We start from the raw sequence: 14,715 nt of genomic DNA, 5'->3' as shown, positions 1-14,715 counted from the left end.
CATATCATGGGTGAAGTTGCAACTAAGAAGAATATTAGTCGGGCCCCCAATTGCATATCAAGGGTGGAGTTGAATAATAATATGTACTTCAGAGCATTGTTACAAGAGTAAATCACCTCTACAACTACAAACATTTTTGCAACCGGGGACCCTCGACAAACACACCCCCTAGTTGCGAGTCGATGCTCGGCATGCAACTGGGGACCCTCGACAAACACACACACCCCTAGTTACGAGTAGTTGCGAGTCAATGCTCGGCATGCAACTGGGGACCCTCGACAAACACACATGCACGCACACACACACATCCGTAGTTACGAGTCGATGGTTGACAAGCAACTGGGGACCCTCGACAAACACACACACCCCTAGTTGTGAGTCGATGGTTGACATGCAACTAGGGACCCTCGATAAACACCCCTAGTTGCGAGTCGATGGTCGGCATGCAACTGGTAGCCCCGACAAACACACACACAACCTAGTTGCGAGTCGATGGTCGACATGCAACTGGGGACCCTCGACAAACACCGTTAGTAGCGAGTCTATGGTCGGCTTGCAACTAGGGGCCACGATAAAACACAACCTCCTAGTCATGAGTCGATGCTCAGCATGCAACTAGGGACCCTCGACAAACATACACACCCTTAATTGCGATTCGATGGTCGACATGCAACTGGGGAGCCTCGACAGACACAGACTCGCCTAGTCGCGACTCGATAGTCTACTTGCAACTGGGGAAACCTCGACAAACATACACACACCCCTAGTTGTGAGTCATTGGTCTGCTTGCAACTGGGGACCCTCGACAAACACACACACACACCCTTAGTTGCGAGTCATTGGTCGACATGCAACTGGGGACCCACGACAAAACACACACACCACCTAGTTGTGAGTCGATGATCATCATACAACTGGGAAGCCTCGACAAAAACACACACAACCCTAGTTGCGAGTCCATGGTCTTCATGCAACTGGGGACCCTTGACAAACACACACACCCCCTAGTAGCGAGTCGATGGTTGGCTTGCAACTGGGGACACTCAACAAACACACACACACCCTAGTTGCAAGTCAATGGTCGGCTTGCAACTTGGGACCCTCAACAAACACACACACGCCTTAGTTGCGAGTCGATGGTCGACATGCAACTGGGGACCCACGACAAAACACACACAGCCCCTAGTTGCGAGTCGATGGTCGTCATGCAAATGGGGACCCTCTAGGCCTCGACAAACACCATTAGTTGCAAGTCGATGGTCAGCTTGCAACTAGGGGCCACGATAAAAGACACCCCTTTAGTTGTGAGTCGATGCTCAACATGCAACTAGAGATCCTCGACAAACGCACACACCTCTAGTTGCGAGTCGATGGGCGACATGCAACTGGGGACCGCGACAAACACACACAAACACCGCCCCCAATTGTGAGTCGATACTCGGCATACAACTAGGGACCCTCGACAAACACACACACCCCTAGTTGCGAGTCCATGGTTGACATGCAACTAGGGACCCTCGACAAACACACACCCCTAGTTGTGAGTCGATGGTTGACATGCAACTAGGGACCCTCGACAAACACACACCCATAGTTGCGAGTCGATGCTCGGCATGCAACTGGTGACCCTCGACAAACACACACACCCCTAGTTGCGAGTCGATGCTCGGCATGCAACTAGGGACCCTCGACAAACACACACACCCCTAGTTGCGAGTCGATGGTCGGCTTGCTACTGGGGACCCTCGACAAACACACACACACCCCCCTAGTTTGTGAGTCAATGGTTGACATGTGACTAGGGGCCACCATAGAGACACACACACACACACGCACAAACGCGCGCGCGCACACACACACACACTTAGTTGCGAGTTGATGGTTGACATGCAACTGGGGACCACGACACACACAAAAGCACCCTTAGTTGCAAGTCGATGGTCGGCTTGCAACTGAGGGCCCCAACAAACACACAGACTCTTAGTTGCGAGGTAATGGTTGACATGCAACTGTGGACCATCGACAAACACACAGACACACACCCCTAGTTGCGAGTCGGTGGTTGACATGCAACTGGACCCGTAGAAACACACTCAACTCCCCTCCCCCTTCACGAGTTGTGAGTCAATGGTTGGCTCGCAACTAGGAGCCCTCGACAAACACATATTGAGAACGCCCCCTCCCCCCAGTTGCGAGTCGATGGTTGACTTGCAACTGGGAGCCCTCGACAAACACACACATCCTTAGTCGCAAGTCGATGTGTGACATGCAACTGGGGATCGCGACAAACACACATAGACACCGCCCCCCTAGTTGTGGGTTGATGGTACAACTTCAGTTGCGAGTCGATTGTAGACTTGTAACTAGGGTCATCGACAAACACACATACACCACCCCCTCCTTCTCTAGTTGCGAGTCGATGTTCTTCAGATTTCGAAACAAAAACAAACGGAAAAATGGAAGAACATGGGAGGGGAACGGGACAACAGGCGGAGGGGAACATGCGAAAGGAGAGTGACATACTCGATGGAGGCTACCGTATCGATCTAATGTACTCTGGGGCTAGACTCTTCGTATTCTAAAAAAAGCCCATATCAAACCAAGGCGACGGCGGTCGAACAAAAAAAAGCCGCCCTCCGTTGTAGGCCTCCCAGCCAGACAAGACGATACAACAGGACACGGATCGATCGCGACACGTGCGATCACTCGACCGTGAAAAACAAAGCACAAACAAATCAGACGACTGGAAATAAAACTGATGTCACCAAAAATAATCAAATTTAAAAAATCATAAATTACAAACAAATAAATTTAATAGATAAAGGAGAAAAAATAAAGTGAAAAATAACGTGGCCCAGCTCTTTGAATTCTGCCCGTACAAAAAGGCCTAGCCGCAGACAAAAAAAACAAAAAAGGCAGACCGCACCAGTGTATATAACAAAATATAAAAACCCACATACTCAGATCCCATAGAGGAAAAGGGACAAGGCCAATCGGGAAAACAGCCCAAGGACACCAGTGCGACACGGGCCTTAGCGACAACAGAAACAACAATTCACGTCAAAGAAAACAACAACAGTTTGCACAAATCTTAAAGCCCATAATCATGTGATGAACAACTTAGATGTGACATCCTTAAAAAAACATCTAAATGTGATTTAGTCATTCTGTTCGAATAGGACATTGACGAGCACCGTGATATGGGCCGGTCCTTTTCAACTGTTGTATGTTCAACAGAATCCTGGTTTTGGGAACCGTCTACACAAATTCTGAACATGTTTGTTTTCTTTACTTTTTTATTATGGTGTTCTTGTTGGTCATTTATTTATTTAATATTTTTGTCTTCTTCTATTTTCTTTTTTCTTCTCTTTTTGTTTTCTTATATTCACAACCTTCAGAAAATGTTCACGTTCTCAAAATCTGTTTGCTTTTTCGAAAGAATTGGATTTTTTTTTTGCTCATGTTTGAAAAAGGTGTTAGTAATTTCAAAAATTATTTGAAATTTCAAATTTTAGTCAGGTTCTTAAAAATCTTTTGAATTTTTTTTTTATTTTTCAAGTTCATATGTTTGAAAACATCCGCATTTTAGGAAAAAACTAGAATTTTAAAAATGTTCGCTTTTAAAATTATAATTTTCAAAAAAATTGTGAAAAAGTTCAACAAATAGTCGATTTGCCTGTACTGCCTCAACTCCTATAAAAAGTTGAGTTGGTGATGATCGTGTGTCTGCCATTCTTCGTTATCGACCATCTGATCTATATATCCAACGCACATGAAGCAAGTTATAACAACTTTGCAAAAAGACGCCCACACTCCACTCCCTATTTGTAGATAACGCCTTGTTTCTCCTGTTCAGTTGTATGTCTCCACCACCTCCTCATCCAGACTTCAGAAGAATGCTATGGAACAATCTGGCGTGGTAGGCCACTACCGGCGCTATCCATCCCCAATGCCTCCACTCAGCCCGGCCACCGCTACGACCCACTCTTCCTCATTGTATCTTGCCCTTTCCGCGTCTCCCCAACGCACACCTCGCCACGTAGGCCGCTGACGCAGTCTGCTCCGAGGCCGTCCTCTGCAACCACATCATCGGCTCTGTTCGTGCACCCAATGCCTCTGCTGCCTCACCACCCAGCACCACCACCTCACCGTCCTCAGTTGATGGAAGCATAAGTTTGTTGCATTGAGAACAAGAATTGAAGCAAAATTCAGGCGGCAGCATTTAATGTTCAAAATAACACCATCTAAAAAACAAATTTTGTATAAAGTAGATAGAAGCAAAAATTTCAGTTCCATGGGAAGCAAACTGAAATTTTAGTGGATGTTACATTTCATAAGGAGGCAAACTAGTATGTAGCGGGGAAACTTCTTTTGAAGATAATTAGTTTCCTTGCCGACCAAAACTAGTTTCCAAAAAATCTAGAAGAGAATCAAATTAGGGGTAGTTAATAATGCATCCCATGTAATTGGTTTTAATTTTTGATACCCCCAGATGGTGCACATTGGCTAGTATACTCATCTAACAATTGGGTGGGCTTTTATCCAGTGGTCATCTATTGGTCTGATGGGATGTTATGGATCAGTAATTTGATAGCTAGTGGTTTGCTGTCATAAACTCATAAAAATTGCTATATTTATGTTCAAATTACATATTGTAGCATAGTTTCACCACATAAGCAAAGAGATTATACAAACAACAACCTATAGGCTCTTCATCGCTTCCACCAAACATGCATCTACGCCGCTTCGTTCTTTTACATTTCTCTATTTCTATATGTATTGTGTTTCCCGACTGTCTACTACAACAAGGTTTGCCCGGCTCCAGTGATGAAGGGGTGATGACGGTGGCACACTTCGGATCGCTATAGTGCTGGTAATCGTCGATAGGTGGTCTACGGTTCTGAATATAAATTTTTACTTTTGATGTTCTTCTTTGAATAATTATTTTTGATGTTCTTTGTACTATTTTGCTTGTTGATGAATAAATTGTAAGTTTTTAAGAAAAAAAAAGTACACGCCGAGGCGTGTGATGCAGCCGCTAACGCCGAATAGCCAGGCGGTACATCCGAAGTAGAAGTACACGTTCCAGAAGTACACAACCATCTTCCCATCTAAGGTTGTATACAAGTTTTTTCCACGGTAGGGACACTTGATTAAGCAATGCATGTGGTTGTACCTGCTGGTCCTCCTCTTCTCCAGACATAATACTACAAATTAACGTCAGCTTGGATCGATTGGTCGTGCTAACTGATACGCAAATAAGCAACATATATATGCACTGCCTGCATTCCACACGCAAACAACTCGGAGAGCAAACTATAATGACCTCTTCCCGGGATTCATGTAGAAATCGAGCCTCTCTCTTAATTGGGAGTTGGACGCCCGCGCGTGTCGGTGTGTTTCGATTTGCATGGAAATGTGACGGAAATTACACATGATGAAACCTGGGATTTCAGATTAATGTCCAGACCTTCGTCAAGTCCATTACATTTCATGAGATGTTTTTCCATGGTAGAGCATTACATCGTCAAGTCCAGAACTGTCTACAAGCTGTTCAGAAACATTAATTCAAGTTCGACGAGGTTGATGGAAAAAGTTCCGATGGCTTGGGATGTTTTGTCATGTTCTGATGACTTTTGTTCAAGGGCGCACATCCCAGGCAATAACACCATTTGAATCGAAGTTCATTTTTTCAAATAATACCACGTCCACATCTCAACCGCAAGCGTACCAGCCGGACGTGTTTTCTTGATACGCGGGAGATCCAGGGAAAACGCGCTGGGTCAAGGACTAATGACATTGGCTCTGTACAGAGTAATACGTATACACGGACACCGTGTATAATCTTTATCTTTATCTTTACCTCTTTATTTTTACCTACTAATAAAGCGGCTATCGCTTTTGGTCGTCCGTCGTTAAAATTACCCTTCATATTGGTAAAAATTACCCACCAATGCTACCCGTAAATGGAAAACGATTCGTTTTTCGAACTAAAAATCGCCGCCTCCCACTCTGTTTTATAGCTGCGAGACGAGTAGTAGTCAATGAGCGATGAGTAGCAGGGTGGTTGGCCTATGTGCGGGGCTTTACTCCCCTGTTTCTTCTGATTTTACTTTTTTGTTTTTTCTGTTTTCTTTCTTTTTTAAATTAATTCGGGATCTAATATTCTAAAGTTACGAGTTTTCAAACAAAATGTTTGAGAAGTCATACAATATATGTGAATTCAAAAATTTTTAGAAAATCATAAAAAAATTGCAGATTCAAAAAATGTTGGTCGTTTTGCAAAATTGTTCGCAATATTATAAAAAACACAATTTGGAAAAATGGTCGGGAAATAAAATCAAGTGCATGATTTTGAAAAAATGATCATGTAGTCAAAACATATTCGGAAATCTGAAAAAAATGGCCATAACATTTTAGAAAATGTTCACAAAAAATGATTTTTAAAATTTGTTCCCCAATTAAAAAAAAATCATCGATTCAAAAAATGTTTGTTGAGTCAAGAAATGTTAATGAATTTGAAACCGTTTCATACATTTAAAAATTTTGTAAACAAAAGTAATGTTCATTACTTTTTTAAGAAAATAAAAAATTTCAAAAAAACATGTTTGTCGATTCGAAAAAAACTGTCACTGATTCAAAAGTATTTTATGTTGAGGATTCGATTAGTTTTTTGAAAGTCTTTATATGTCTTGGCGTTGGGAGTAGTACGTAGTTAATGAGATTTGTTTTTAAAGTTTTAAACGTTCCCTTGCGCAACATAACGACAAATGTGGCATGCACTGGCAAACTCATAGGCTTGGGATTTACCACGTCGAATGCATTATGATCATGTGGACATCGCAACCACCATCGGGTAGGGTGAGAAAAAAATAGCAACATGGTGAGCCACAGTGTTAAAATAGAGTACGCTCATGTGTCAGGATATTAAGTCATATTTATTTGGTTAGCCATGATTTTTTGTCTCCCGTTGCAACGCACGGGCATATTTGCTAGTCCTAAGAAAAACAAACACCAAGGTGTATATATATCAGATAAAATTTCAGGATTTTGCGCTCTGTTCTGTATACATACCCCATACATGGGGTAGCCCACAACCACCACTATCCGAGCATTTAGCAACAAAACTCTTCCAAAGCTAGCTAGCTGAACCGAAGACAGGCAGACACACGAAGGCCTCCAGGACTACTGAGCATGGCGGCGAAGGGTACGTGAGCCAGCCTCCAGATATCAAATTCATCCATTGCATGCACATGCACGATCGGAGTAAGCTCTGATGTACTAGAACGTACTACGGAGTAATATATTCTCCATACTTGCATATGTGCAGGGACAAGTAGGCCTGTGCCTCCAATGCCGTGGTCTTCCGGCCAACGTGCAGCGTATGCTCCGGCAGAGGCCGGCCAAAAGGCGCCGCCGCCTAGTGCAGGTTAGTGACTGTCACTCATCGGCTCAACACCTGAGCATACGTGATACGTGCATGCATGCATGGATAGCTCGCTCTTTATCAGATCAGCACCTTTCTGGTGGTAGTAGTACCTTTCCATTCCACGGTTCTGGTCTCTGATGCTTTTTTTGCACTTTCTTGACGCCTTTTGCATTCGTGCGCTCCGTAAAGCAGGTAAAGCGTTGTCGACGGCGACCTCTGCCTCGAGCAACGGCAACAACTCTCAGGCATCGAGACCGCCGTACAAAGCCGATGATTGAAGTAGTGCTGGGAAAACCGCCGGACAAAAAGGTGAGCCGATGATGCAACATGTTTACGTATAGTTCGTAGTAATTCGTACTAGTGTTTTGCATGATTTGATTCTAATTTTTTTGTTATTTGACTATTCAGCCAAGGGCTTGTCTAGGTGGTGAATGCTCTGCGCGTGGAAGAAGAATCATGTGACTAAGTATCAGTTTGTCCAAGTTATCTGTCATGTCAAATACATATGGAGTGTAGCTTGTGAAAGTGGTCGTGCAGACAAGTAGTAGTATTTCATTCGTTCATGCATGTTCTTCATCTATATCTATATATACCGTAGTTATGTTGGCGAATTTGTACAGTGGATCATATATACTGGAATTGTATATTGAATTCGTTCTAATAGATATTTAATCAGTCTTGCTAAGTCTCAGTTGATACTATATCCATGAGATCTTATATTGAGATTCATGCAAAAATTTCTTTTCAGTTTTTTCCTTTTTCTCTCTTGCATGATACGTCACTTGACTGAGACTTAGTTAAATCTTAGTCGACTGAGACCTAATCACGCCCATATTAAATACATATACATAACACATTTTACACTATGGGATATTATTTAGAACTGCCATTCATCACATGCATGTTTACGTGGAAAGCTGCCTTCAACCCATGATTCTTCTTTGTACCTGGCGTACTTCAAATCATAAAAAATGATGTTGAGAACTTGAGATTGACAAACTAGAAGCTCTACCCGTCATCGGCGAGAGTTCATAAAAATTAAGTAAATGAGACGTTGCATTGGTCCCCCAGATATCTAGGGGCGGGGTCGGGTCCGCGAGTAGAGACAACAAGGATATTTAAATAGTTTATCCACACAAACTTAATTTTTTTTGACATACAACTATGTCAATCCATCATGCCATCATGCCATCATGCATGCTTCATTAAATTTAATTCTTTCTACATGCAACTATGCCAACTGACCATGACACTACGCATGAAAAAACTCACTTTAACATGCATAGTGCGGCAGATCATATATACAGGAAATTTTACGATTCGTTCATGCATGTTCTTCGTTTATAGCTATATATACGGCAGTTATGTTGGTGAATTTGTATGGAGATCATATATATGGCAATTGTTTATTGATTTAGTTCTAATTAATTAATATATATACAGATTCATTACGCCATATTAGAGTAGTATTCTATTCAACACGTGCTTGTTCTTACGAGGGGCTCTAACTCCAACTCGTATGCGACCTAGCCAGCCGCCGTCTCCCAAAGAGCTAGGGTTCTCTGTCTCCCGCCGGCACCGGTTCGTCCCGTCTCCGGTGATCGTAGGGCCATGGAGGCAGAGTGGATCTCGGCCCTTGCGGTGGGTGGTTTCCGTTTTTAGATCTTTTTTCGAGCTTTGTTAGGGTTTGTGTCCTGCTTGGGAAGACGAGACGGCGACGGCTCCCTGAAGATGGAATAAAGGTCTCCCCGGCTAGCCCCCATCATCGGTGGGCGTGTGAAAGTGTGTCTCCGGCGGATCTGTGTTTAATTTGGTGGATTTGCTCGGATCTATTCGTCGTTTGTATCTTTGTTCGTGTGTCTTCAGGTTGAATCCTTCTGATCTACACTCTTCATTCGCGGCGTTTGCTGTTATGGTGCGTTGTTTCTATAGGGTCTTAGTACGACGACTTCCCGACTGTCTACTATAACTGCCTGGCTCCTGCGAGGGAGGGGCGATAACAGCGGCGCGTCTTCGGCTCGCTTCGGTGCTTGTAGTCGTTGCTAGGTGGTATCTCGATGTAATTCTTATTATTTCTAGTGTTCATTGTACTATCACGATTGAAGATGAATAGGTTAGAAGTTTTTTCTTAAAAAAAGTTAACTTCAGCCCACGAACAAAGCAATGGCTTCTTTGTACTTGGCATACTTCAAATTCGTCTAATTAAATTGGTGTGAAATTAATAAACTACTAAGAAACACGTACGAGCTCTACGCGTCATCGGCTAGGGTTTGCCTTGGTCCTCCGGATGTTCAGGTCGGGCCCGCGAGTAGAGACAACGCCCAAGATCGAACGGATGAGAGCGGTAGTTACAGATGCGGCACCGCCAAACGAGACTTCAACCCAAACAACAGCACCGCCGGGACGTAGCAGCCCTTGCACAGCCACCCGCTGCAACGCCGACGCAATTGCCTGCACAGCTCTGCCGCGATCACCGGCCACGGCTCCGCGGACAGCGCCGCACCAGATCTAGGCAGACGCCGCACACCAGGTCGCCCCAATTCGCTGAACGACCACCCCAGGTCGAGACCACGCCGCCAAGCAGCACAGCGCTCCACCAGTCCGGCCACGCCGCCGTATCCCGAGTTGTTCGTCGTCGATGCACTCGAACCGTCGCAGCCTTTTTTTTTACTCAAGAAAGAGAGATGGGGAAGTGGGGTGGACAGGAACATGAGCTTCGAGTCAACCATAAGGCTGTGTTCGATTGGGAGGGATTTGAAGGGGGTTTGGCAGGGATTGAAATGGATTTAATCCCCTACAAGTCAAAACCTCTTCAAATCCCCTTCAATCTTCTTGTGAAGGGGTGTAACCGAACAAGGCTTAAAGGAGAATTATTAGATACATACGGATGTAATTTTACAGCGTGGAACCAAAGGCCTTTTTCTCTTACGGTGGCTGCAGGCGAGTCCGAAACAGAGCGTGGCTTGGTTGGGTGCAGCAACCGGCTCGGTCGATCGACCAGAGTGAGGTTCTTTGTACTTGGCGTACTTCAAATTCGTCTAATTAAATTGGTGCGAAATTAATAAACTACTGCGAAGAGACACGTACGAGCTCTACGCGTCACCGGCTAGAGTTTGCATTGGTACTCCGGATGTTCAGGTCGGTCCCGCGAGTAGAGACAACGCCCGAGGTGGATTAGCAGTCGCTACAACGTTGAAAATTCTAGGATAACTCCTCGACAACATTGAGCGGTCGTCGATCTCCTCCTCGGGCTGTCACACCTGCACCCGCGTCCTCGTGGTGGGGCCCTCGCCGCCGTACGTCACTCCGGCCCATCGCCGGCGGCCGCCCAACCTCCTCTCCGTCTCCCGCTGCCCCCTCACTTCTTCCTCCCAGCGCTGTGCCATGGCGTCTTGTAGGCTGTAGCCAAGTGCCGCAGCTGTCCGACTCCTACATCTCCTCTCCTTGGATGGAGGCACGGATCACCTCTCCCGTCCGACCGCCGCGCAACCATCGGCCCCTTTGTGTGAGGAGGCACCGGCCAACTTCTAGTGGAGGGCGTTCACGCTCCGGCCAACTTATCACAAACGATTTTGTTAAGTCTCAGTCGACTAAGACTTCATTATATCTCAGTTGATATTATCTTTCTTTAATTTTGCATAAAGACTCGTGTAAAAAAATTCTTCTCAGTTTTTCTTTTTTACTTCTCCGATGTTATATCACTTGACTGAGACTTTGTTAAGTTTGAGTCCACTGTCTTTCGGACGAATCAGCAGAAGTGATAAAAACGATAATAATAAAGAAATACAATGTGCTTGCGTAAGTTTTTACCTGCAGCCGTGTACATACGCTCAGGATTCTCTCTAGTACATAAACAACATGGCACTGAAAAGTACCGTTACGTATGATGCAAAAAGATATGCAAAATAAAAGGGTCAGGGCATGTCCGTGTTTGTCAAGTCGGACAAGGCGCTGGACTGGGTCCGCAACGACCAGAACCTGGTGGCAGCCTAGGCTCTCAACAGGTCCGCTGCGCGCCCGCCAGCGCCATATCAACTGGAAACTCGCCAAGATTGATGAGGAATTGTTGCTTACCGACACCATCGCCAATGCCTACAGGGGGAAGGCAAACGCCAGGGCACCGCGGGCGTCATCGGCATTGGCAGCGGCGGCCTCTGCGCCGCGCAAGAGGAAGCGGACCGGCTCCTTCACGAATGTCGGGCGACGGCTGGATAAGGCTGTCCCGGTGGCCATGTGCCCCTCCGCGGCATGAGGAATGACATCGACGATGATGACAACACAGGTGGCAATGGGGATGCGGCCGAGCTGGCCGGGCGGCCAAGCGTATGAGGTCATCGTCCGTTACAAGTTAGGCTCGTAGGTTTTCTTCTAGTTCTTATTTAAATGGTCGAAATATCATCCATTTTATATAAATTATGTCCTACTTTAATGAAATTCGGCATGTGATATAATTTGTTTAGTTTATTTATATCCAATTTAAGATATATGATGGCAACTTTGAATGTGCGGCTCCTACATCAATGTCTGTGGACTGGTCCTCACCAGTCCGCGGACTGATACAGTGTCCGATTTCAGTCAGCGTTGAAGACGCCCTTACCAACCATTCATATATGTGCCATTAGTTTATGTTTCTCGAACGCGCAGGGGAGAGGATTTGGGTCACGTAGTTGCAAGGGCATCAAGTCCCCGCGCGTGCTTTGTTTTTTGTCTTTCAATTTTTAAACTTGCATATCTTATGAATAAGAAGTCCAAATTAAGTTATGTTTTCAGATTAGTGTTTCTGGTGACAACGGCTTTCAAATAAGATCCACACATTGTTATCGGTCGTTCGTACTAAATTTTAATACCTCATGATTTCTGTGCCAACATCGGACAAAACTTTAACACAACTTTTTGCCCTCATGCAGTACCTAATTGCTTCATGAAATCGCGAGACAATTGGAGGGCCGGGTAAGCCTTGACGCCTCAATTGTCTCGCACCCCCGCACCGGCGTAGCCCTCCAAATTTCCGCGCGGTTCCACCCTGCGCTACCTCACGCGCGCGGTGGCTTCCCGTAATCGCAAACCGCGTTGGGCAGTGGCCATTGGGTCAAGTTCGTCGGTCGTACTCTCGAACGGTTCCGGTGGATTCAGCCTTGATGCCCTTTCGCGTGAGGCGCTGTCTTCTACTTGCATTTACTCCCTACACTCACAGTTCTGCCCAGGAAGGCAAATGACACGTATGTATGTATATTTTTTTGAGGAAAAATGACACGTATATATGTATGCTTCTTCTTCGGAAGGCAATTGCCACGTACGTATCTGCTACTGCCCAGGAAGGCGCCTAGCAAGCCTTCTCACCAAAGCAAACCCCCCGGTGCAAAAATATCTCTGACAAGACGCGGCGGTGTATGATGCAACCGGGATGTATAAATGCTCAATGGATTCGGTAGCCCATGGGCAATTTGCCAATCGTGTAGCAGCCATCTCAATACTGCAGCTAGCCGGAACCCCCCCCCCCCCCCCCCCCCCCCCCCCCAGAGACGAAGGCCCTCCATCTCAAGGACCGACCATGGCGCCGAAAGGTGAGCCGGCAGCATCCACAGATCCGATTCATCCATCATCCATGGTCGAACCAAGCTAGCATCTACAATTTTCTGATGTGCCAACGTATTCTCCATGCATGTATGCAGCGATGACAAGCAAACCAGTGCCGCCGGCACGGCCTCCTGTCCCGTCTCCGGCCCCGGCGTATACTGCGCAGGCGGCTGGGCAAAACGCGCCGTCTACAGGTTAGTGAGCATCACTCATCATATCAGTACTTGAGCATACGTGATATGTGTATGCATGGATGTGACAGCTCCCTTTTATCAGATCTGCACCTTTCTAGCCAGCGCCTTTCTGCTTGACGTTTCTGGTCTCTGAATGCTTTCTTGTGCACTTTCTTGACGCCTTTGGCATGCATGCAACAGCTAACGGGTTGTCCAAGACGCCCCCTCCTTGCCAGAGCTACAGCAACAGCACGCAGAATCGACCGCCGTTCAGACCCGGTGAAGAGCGTAGTACTACTGGTGGTAAAGTGACAGGTGAGTCAACCTAGGCACTATCAGATCAGCTTCTATCCGTGGATCGATCGATCATGCTAAAAATATGCTATGTTTATGCATAGGCCGTACTAGAATTTTGCATGATCGATGTGCTGCGAAAATACCGACGTGCATACTAAAAGTTTCATTCTTTTCTCATCTTTCAGCCGCCAAGGCCATGTCTTCTAAGTGAACGACCTACGTGCCTAGGCCGCCTTGTGCGGAAGAAGAAACAAGTGAATCTTAGTTCGTCCAAGTCGTATGTCAGATTGAATAATGCCACATCGGTTCTGTATTGAAAGAAGCTCTGCAGATATCAAGTGTAGTTTGTGAAAGGGGTCACGTAAACAAGTAGTGGTTCATTTGTTCATTCATGTTCGTTTCTATCTATATTGTTATTGGTTAATTTATTATACAGTGGTCATATCATATATTTATATACTGGAATTGTTATTGAATTTGTTCTGAGATTTTATTTAGTATACTTTTTATGGACCATATTTATTACTACATATTCATCGCATGCATGTTTGCGTGTAGACTTATCTTGGTCCCAAGAACAGGCTTCGAACTTCAAATAAATTAAATGATTTCTCCGTGGGGGGATTAAATTAACTACTGCTCTAAAACACGTTTGAGCTCCATTAGAATGGCTTGACAAGTAGAGTAAGGGAGAGACTATTTGTAAGTCGTCTGGATTTTTTTTCAACTGGTGGCGGCGCCGGGCCGGGGCGGCTCGACGCCGGCCACGGCGGAGGTGGCTCACCGCGCGGCAGGGGGCTCAAGGCGGAGGCGGAGGCGAGGCCGCGGTCGTGGCTGCGGGGCGGCGGCTCGCGGTGGCTCGAGGTGAAGCCGGCGAGGGGTGAAGGCGCCTTGGAAGCGAAGGCGAGGCGCGACGGCGCCACGGCGGCTAGCAGGCGTTGACGTGGAGTCGCGGCGGCGATTCGCAGGCCGCAGAGACGACGGCGCAGAGGCAGCCGCTTAACGAGGCCGCGACGCCGGAGGCGGGGCCGGCGCGAGGCGATTTGAGGACGAGGGCGGGAAGGCGAAGACCGGCGGCAGGGCGCCTCGAGGTGAACCGAGGCGAGGCCGGCCTGGCGCGGCAGTGGCGATGAAGGCGGGGGCGCGATGCGAGGTCGAGGCGGGGCCGTGGCAGAGGCGCGGCAAGCGGAGACGAACCAAAGTGGGCGGCTGGAGGCCGCAGGGGCGAGCTCGCACGGG

At 46.4% G+C, this 14,715-nt stretch overlaps 1 protein-coding gene across 1 annotated transcript; it reads left to right on the top strand.

Moving 5' to 3' along the window:
* Positions 1–12,943: 12,943 nt before the first annotated feature.
* Positions 12,944–13,973, top strand: LOC125556279 (uncharacterized). The gene is made up of 4 exons (XM_048719048.2): positions 12,944–12,993; positions 13,102–13,200; positions 13,381–13,494; positions 13,662–13,973. Exons 1-4 carry the CDS (start codon positions 12,981–12,983, stop codon positions 13,685–13,687), a joined length of 252 nt encoding a protein of 83 aa, XP_048575005.1. The 5' UTR covers positions 12,944–12,980; the 3' UTR covers positions 13,688–13,973.
* Positions 13,974–14,715: the final 742 nt, after the last annotated feature.

This window comes from Triticum urartu, chromosome 5A (assembly GCF_056163025.1).
Source record: "Triticum urartu cultivar PI428250 chromosome 5A, HENAU_Tu73, whole genome shotgun sequence".
NCBI classification, from domain to species: domain Eukaryota; kingdom Viridiplantae; phylum Streptophyta; class Magnoliopsida; order Poales; family Poaceae; genus Triticum; species Triticum urartu.
This window is presented reverse-complemented; position numbering and strand designations above follow the sequence as displayed.

What these genes read in the sequence shown, in the direction of transcription:
- LOC125556279 (XM_048719048.2), top strand. An exon ending in GCAAAACGCGCCGTCTACAG is followed by an intron (nt 13,201 to 13,380) that starts GTTAGTGAGCAT and finishes TGCATGCAACAG; the next exon opens with CTAACGGGTTGTCCAAGACG. An exon ending in TACTGGTGGTAAAGTGACAG is followed by an intron (nt 13,495 to 13,661) that starts GTGAGTCAACCT and finishes CTCATCTTTCAG; the next exon opens with CCGCCAAGGCCATGTCTTCT.